This window comes from Emiliania huxleyi (assembly GCF_000372725.1).
Source record: "Emiliania huxleyi CCMP1516 unplaced genomic scaffold EMIHUscaffold_889, whole genome shotgun sequence".
Taxonomy (NCBI): Eukaryota; Haptophyta; order Isochrysidales; family Noelaerhabdaceae; genus Emiliania; species Emiliania huxleyi.
In genome coordinates, this window is record NW_005195376.1 from 7,272 (window position 1) to 14,743 (window position 7,472).

General features: G+C 64.3%; 1 protein-coding gene across 1 annotated transcript; it reads right to left on the reverse strand.

The window, feature by feature from the left end:
- Positions 1-6,906: 6,906 nt before the first annotated feature.
- Positions 6,907-7,305, reverse strand: EMIHUDRAFT_77426 (hypothetical protein; the record flags this gene model as incomplete). Its single annotated transcript, XM_005758058.1, has 1 exon — positions 6,907-7,305. A coding segment is annotated over one exon (399 nt), but the record flags the coding sequence as incomplete, so codon positions are not given.
- Between the last annotated feature and the right edge of the window lie 167 nt (positions 7,306-7,472).

Consider the following 7,472-nt stretch of genomic DNA (forward strand, 5'->3'; position numbering starts at 1 on the left):
TCTCCTTCGATTGGAAGGCGGCCGTGCAGCAGCTGGAGAGGTGGCGGGCGCAGAGCGCCACGGGCGGTGCCACCCCGCCGACCGACGGCGACGCCACGCTAGCCGAGGCGATTGGGGGCTTGCGGGTCGACGAGGGCGGCAACTCTCCAGACGACGCCTTGAAGCTGGCTCGTGCCTCAGCGGACGAGGCAGTAGCGGCGCGGAGGCGCGTCGTGCCGAACGCCGCTCCAGCTGCCAGCTCGAAGGACCGAGAGCCGTCGGTCTCGGGCGCCGTCCAGCACTGCCAGAGCCGCGGCATGACATGCGCGGGCTGTGGAGTTGTGTTTGGGCTGGGCGCCAAGATCGAGCCGCGTGGCGCCGGCTTCGTACACGCCGGCCGTGACGAATGCGGCCGAGCCGCCGACGAGAAGGCTCCGGCTGTCATCGAGTCGGTGAGCCGGAGGGAGGCGTCCCTCGAGACGGTCCTGGGCGCCGGACGTGTCGAGACGGCGCTCAAGTGCCTCCAAGGGGGGTGCAGTGCCACAGGCGACAAGTACATCTGTGGACGCTGCGGCTCCTACGGGCTCCACCGCGAGTGCGCGGGCTTGTCGAAATACCAGGTCGAGCCGGGACAGCTCGTCTGTGCCGTGTGCAGGGCCGAAGCCATGACGCCGGACGGCCACTCACCCACCGACCTCGTCCTCCGACGCGCCGCTCGGACGATGCTTGCCGAGCTGGGCACCAAGGCGTCCTCCACGTCGAAGAACCACGCGGAGTTCACCCGTCTCGAGGAGGTGTGGGCTACGAGTATGGGCGGCGGCGTCGTCCTGCCCCGCTACCGTGTCGAGTCGATGCTCGAGTTTATCAACTGGCTCGCGATGGACTCCGGCCGCGCTCGCTCGTTCGAGACGATCCTGAGGGCGGCGGGCGGAGTCATCGCCAAGACCACCGCCAACGGCATAATGTCCGACCCCCGGGTGAAGGCGCTCCGCGCGAGGATGGTCAGCCTGATCGGCGAGCTCGCGCAGCCGTGCACGCACACCACGCGCAAGCTCGCTCGACTCGTTCTCGACGAGACGCTCAGGACGTGCTGCACCGGCGCCAAGGCGGAGGCAGTCTACTCGAGTCATCGCGTCATGTTCCTCCTTGAGGTGATGATGGGGTTGCGGCTCGGCGAGACGACGGGCCGCCAGCACGGCGTCGCCGCCTGCGACGTGTGGATCGTCAACCCGCTCTCAGAGCGATGTGCCGAGATGGGGACGACTGTTGCCGCCCACCTCGAGTCCACGAAGACGGCCCAGGGGAAGGGCCGGTGGGCTCACTGTGTGGGCACGTCACTCACCTCTGAGTTCAGCCTCGAGTCTGCCGTGCGGGACCTGTGGCGTGTGCAGGGGCACTCGACCGAGACGGTCACGGTGGACGGCTTCCAGGTGGAGCGGCCGGACTACTCTGTCGTGCAGCTGCGTGTCGGGGCGAGCCTGCCAGACGGCGCTTTCGACACCTTCGTCGGGGCCCTCGGCCGGCTGCCGAGTGACCACCCGCTCCGGCCAGCGGCCAAATACCTTGGCCGCACCGCGACTCAGAAGAGGAAGGCGGCGACCATCGAGGAGGGCGATCGGTACGTCAACCTCGTTGGGGGAGCCAAGGGTTCTGCCAGACTCCGCGCCGCCAGCGAGTGGTTGGCGGGACTGGGGCTCACCCAGTACGCCGCCGTCGTCAAAGGCCCGCTCATCCGGGCGACAGACGGCGGGCGCCTCACCGATACTCCGCTAGAGACTGGCTCGTCATATAGCCATTCCACGAAAGCGCTCAAGCTCGCGTACGAGCTCCTCCGCGAGCGCGACGAGGAGGACCTCGAGCTTGCGATTGAGGAGGACGAGGCGGGCAACCCAATTGTCAAGTTTGCCCACCATTCGAACCGACGGTTCTCGGACAAGGTGGCGCGGGACACGAGCGATGTCACGGGCGCTACCATCACAGACATCGACTGCATCTTCGGCTGGAACGAGCAGGAGCGAGAGAGGTCGATGCAGCAGCACTACGCCGGCCTCGATCTCGCCTCGCGCATCGAGCGGCTCGCGCGAGTGACTATGATGGTGTAGTGGCTGAGGGGCTGGGGCAGGGCTCGAGATCATGTTCTACGATGGATGGCGATGGGGGTTGGTCCTGCAACGGTGTCCCGTGCGGAGCAGTGGTGTGCTGCCGCGCGAGGGTTGCAGGCGTGAGGGTCGAGGGTACCTTTTCCCCCCTTTGCTATTAACAATGCTTTGGAATCTATGAACATGACCTCGAGTGGAGCCCCAGTCCTCGACAGGCTCATGACGATCGGCCGTCGATCCCGAAGGGTCGTCGGTTGAGCTAGGGAGCCTGGCGATGGACGCCACCGCGACCCCTCGTGGCATCTCTCTCGCCGTCGGCGAGCTGGGGGCTCGCGGACGGCCGACTTTCTATATGACCAGTAGGACAGCCGTGAGTGTGAATTGGATAAGGAGTTTGCGTCCGTCCACCGTCTTCGTGGACGTCTGTCCTCGTGACACCCACACCCCACACGGCCTGTCTTGCTTCCCCACCCACCCTCCCTATTTTGTGTGCGCTGTCGCGTTTTGGGGGTTGGTCCTGCAACGGTGTCTCGTGCGGAGCAGTGGTGTGCTGCCGCGCGAGGGTTGCAGGCGTGAGGGTCGAGGGTACCTTTTCCCCCCTTTGCTATTAACAATGCTTTGGAATCTATGAACATGACCTCGAGTGGAGCCCCAGTCCTCGACAGGCTCACACCAGTGAGGGAGGGCGAGACGATCGAGGGGTCCCGTAGCACGCAGAATCGACCCTATCCAGTGCTCAAGTGCTCAATAGGAACGAGTGTATCGCTTTGACGGATCGACCGTGCTTGTTATCAAGACTGGTGTGACGTACACAGTGACACATCAGACGACACATCTTCTCTCAACCCGCCGGGACGCAAAACGCTCTCGACGAGAGCCATAAGAAGGCGTCCGCACAGCAAGCCGCTCGTCGGACAGGCGAGCTCGGACGCTCGATGTCGGCGAGCGCATGGCGCACGCCTTGGACGGTGGCGAAGCCAAAAACACCGATGGTGGCCGTCCGCTGGCGTGAGCGGCGGCGGTCGAGACCTCACCCTTCGCGCCGACGACCTAACCTCACTCGGAACAACCTCACCCAAGCACAACCCAACCTAACACGAAACAACCTCACAAAAAGCACGATTCTCAAGTTGGGCCCTCTGCGCTCTGGCTGCAACACATCCCGAGTGACGGCCAGGCAGGAGTGAGCGTACGGCACTACGCGCCACTTTTAGGGTTCCCCCGGTGGGCGCCTCCCCAGCGCTCAAGGCACCAAAGATCGCCACGAACCACACGATGGGGCGCGGCAGCGGGGTACTAGTAGCGTAGTAGGATGAGAAATATGAAAAACGCCGGAATTCGGGCGAGTACTCTCGCCTGCACACAAATTCGATAAGTGGGACAAGGAGGGATGCGTCCAGGTGGCACGTCCTGGAGCTTGAGGCGTGCTTGCGCTCCCACTCCTCGGTGACCAAACGACGAGCTGGAGAGCTGGCGACCGAACGCGACCAGAGGGTGGCTGGCGGTGATGGACGACCGAGCGGAGTGGAGACGCAACGAATCGAGGAGCGGCTTCCGCAGGGAACCGATGAGCGGCTTGCGAGACCTCGGCTGTCGACGACTTCGCGAGGAACGATTACGCCGGTGGCGATACTGCAGCCGCTGTCCGCGCCGGTCGGCGACGTGGTGATGTACACCGGGCCGTTGCAGGCGATCGGCTGGCAGCTCCACGGGATACCGGTGGCAGGCCGCACTCAGCCTGTTGAAAATGAGCGGGAAGTGTGAGAGTTTGTGTTTGAAGTGTGTAACCGTATTTAGTAAATCTAAAGCATCGCGATTTTTAAAAAGAAAGAAAGAAAAGAAAAAAAGACGCGTCAGGACGGCAAAAAAGAAAGAAAGAAAACAGACAACCCAAACGAGGGATGGGGCAGGACGGCAATACGAATGAACTGAGACGAGAGATTTTTCTCCCCGTTTGAGGCGCCGTCGTCGGGCAAATACACTTCCTCGTTGACGTGCCGGGGCAACACGATATCGGTGTAAAAAACACCGCTCTGACAGCGCTCACAGCTGCACATGAAAGCGCTCTGGCGCTGCTTCGCGTCCACCTCAAAAAAGTGCCAACCTCGAACAGACGACGCGGTCACAGAGGCGATCACGGAGGCGGCGGAACCCTCCGACCCGCGCCTCTCGGACGACGACGGAGACACGCGCCTCGCGATCACTCTGATGACTCGCAAGCCTCACCGCTTCGACTGGTGGCTGCGCTACCACAAATCCCTCGGAGTGTGCCACGTTTTTATCCATGTCGAGGACACGCCAGAGCTGCTCGAGCTTCTGGATTCGGACGAGTTTCGCGGCTTTGTAACGGTGACGAGCGGCGAAGACGCGTCGCCCGACAACTATTACACGCTGCAGCAGCGACAGGAGGCGCAGGTCCGCCGCTCCCTCAAGCTCTGCCGCGTTCAACGCATCCCCTGGCTCCTCCACATCGACGACGACGAGATCCTCCACCTCGACGTCCCCTTCTCTGCCATCGCGCACCACGCGCCCGAAGGCATATGCGCCGGCCCGCGATTCTCCCTCTGCCGCCCGCGCGCCGCGGGTAGTACACCCACCACTCGTTCATGAATGAAATCGCTCCAGTCTGCGGTCTTACCGTAGAGCGCAGATCTCCCATTCACACTCCCAAGGGGCTGTGCACACCCACACAAGCCTTCAAAGGCCACCGGCCCGCGGCGCAGGCGTCAGCTCGCTCGTCTTCATCAACCTTGAGGCGGTCCCGCACCGACTCGGCTCGCATTGCGCCTTCGAGGACATCACAACCTTCACCCTGCACAAGATGCTCGCCTACCGCAACGGCAAGGCGGCCGGTCGAACCTCGCTCGCCCGCTGGCAGGGGCCGCACCGCTTCAGCGGAGAGAGCCACATCGTGTCGGTGGAGGCGCGACACACCGCCCCTCCCATTCCCCTCGCCCCCGCCTCTCCCCCCTCCTTGTCGCTTCTCCGGCCATGCGGCAAGGCGCGCACCCGTCGGCTCTGGCGCTCCTCTGCACTGCAGGACGCGTGTGTCCTCCACTTCGAGTCATGCACCTACGAGGTCTGGCGCAACAAGTTCCTCAAGCACCGCCACACCGACGAGCTCGCGACGAGGGACATCCCCTTCGCGTTTTACCGCGACTCCATCTCCCTCTTCCAGTCCGACCCGACCGGAGGGCCGGCCGAGGTGCGCTGGGCAGCAGCAGCCTAGCGTCGCCGTCGGGCCATCGTTGCTTCTCTATTTTTAAGGCTTCACTCTATGGTGCACTAACTAGGCTCGCTGGGCGGACTTCTACTTGAAGCGCAAGGTGGCGCACTACCGCTCGCTGCACACGTGGCAACGACGGCGGCTCAGGCTGGAGCCGGAGCCGCCGCAGATGATCGACGCCGCAGAGAGGAGAGAGCGCGAGAGGGCGCCGCCTGCGGCTGCGCCATGCGCGGACGAGCGCAGAGACGCACGCCATGATATTTCTTTGTGAATACCCTGAGCGTTTTTACATGCCCCCAGTGAAGAAGAGAGAGCACACAGGCCCCATACGGCTTTAACTAGCACCAACCTTGACACTGCGAAGTTTGCTGCACGCGCGCATTGGCCATCGCCTGGCCCCGTTCCCCCGAAAAGCGACATCCATGGACCATGAAAAGCACGTGGCACGGATCGGCAGGGGGGCAGGGCTGCGCGGCATACATGCGCGAGCTGAGCTCTGAGGCTGAGAGAGAGACCGTTGAGGTGCTGCAAGGGTGGAACGAGAGCAAAGGTCATACTCGCGAGGCGACTGGCCGTACCCCCGGCGTATCTGCCCGAGAGGGCGACACTGGCAGCTCTTGCGAAAACGAAGACGGGTTGTCCGGCGATAGCTCGGGCTCGGTTGATCCCGCAGATAGCCGAGACGTCGCGGTTTCCTGGAGCGATCTGGACTCTGACGGGTAATAAAAGTAGAAGCCAGTGACGACGACGCCGCACATGCCCCAGCCGACACAGCAGACGGAGAAGATGGCTAAGCTGAGCCCCCTGGCATCGTCCTCCTTCTCCTCGTCCGACTTGCAGTCGAAATTCTGGAGCTCTCCCACGTCGAAGACCTTCTCGTGGGATGAGAGCGGGCGCTACCAGACCCGCGACTTCGCAGCGGCGCCATCTCGCGTGGGGCGCAAGGAGCGTGGTGTCGTGTGGCGCTTCCTCGAGGACGCCTTGCCGGCGAAGCGCCGAAGCTCCTCCGAGGAGGCAAAGTCGGCAGAGGCTGCGCCGCCGCGGGTCAAAAGAGGTCGCAGTGCCGGCCTCGAGGAGGCGAAGCAGTCGGCAACCGCGCCACCGCGGGTGAAGAGGGGGCGCAGCTTCGATGTGTAGAGAGACGAGGTCTGCGCGTCCTGAATGGAACCAGCCGCCCTCGCGCGCGCTGCATCTCGCGCGCGCGGGGGCCGGGGGCGGCGAGACCGGAGTAAGTGTTCTGGCGTTGTGTGTGCCTCGTGCGTCCCCCGGCCCCCCGCGGCCGCGGGCGCCGCACACGACTCCCCCCCCTTTCTCTTTTTTGATGTGACCACTTGTTGTATGCGATGTGTTGACACGTGTTTGCTAAATGAGTCAAAAACGCAACACATTAGTGATGACTCATACCTTACTACATGCCACATGCACGCGATGGCCGATGCGAGCGCAGGAGCGCTCTGGCAGTGGCACACCCTCGCCTGAGGGTTTTGGTCTGCGCCGGGGTGCAGGGCGGCCCGCCGCCCGCGCACAGCTTACCGTACCAAGAAAGTGGGGGGCAGTGGCGCATGTATCGACGTGTGTCGGCGCTGCGGCGTGCCTGCTATGCTACGCGCCGGCGAATCTCCGTCGGCAGAGCGCGTGCCCCTCCTCGCGGTACTGCTCCTTGGTCACCACCGCAGAGTCGTACTCGGCCGCCGCCGCAAAGATAGAGCCTCCCCGCCACGCGGCGAGCGTCGGGTCTGAGGCGGCGGTGAAGCCGATGGGCAGGTCGCTCGGCACGAGGGCGCGCAGCTCGCGCTGCAGCCTCTCCTCAAAGTTCGGGAAGCGGCTGCTCCCGCCCGTGACGAGGATGTTTGCGTAGAGCGCCTCCCTCATGTCCGGAGGGCACGCCTCGGCCGCCTGCACGATGCACTCGGGCAGCCCCGCCTGCTCGAGCCCGATGTCGGACGGGTGGAAGAGCAGCTCGGGCACCGTGATCCGCTCGTTGGAGAGCGAGAGCGCCTGCTCCTCTGCGCGGTCCGCGGGCACCCGCCCCTTCTTCTGAGGCGGAGGCGCCCCCTCCTCCCGCGCGCCGCCGCCCGCTGCCGCCGGCGCCGCCGCCGGCTCTGCCGGCGCGTTCGGGTCTCGGATGGTGCCTATCGGAGGTTAGCTTGCTCTTGTCGCTTCGTATG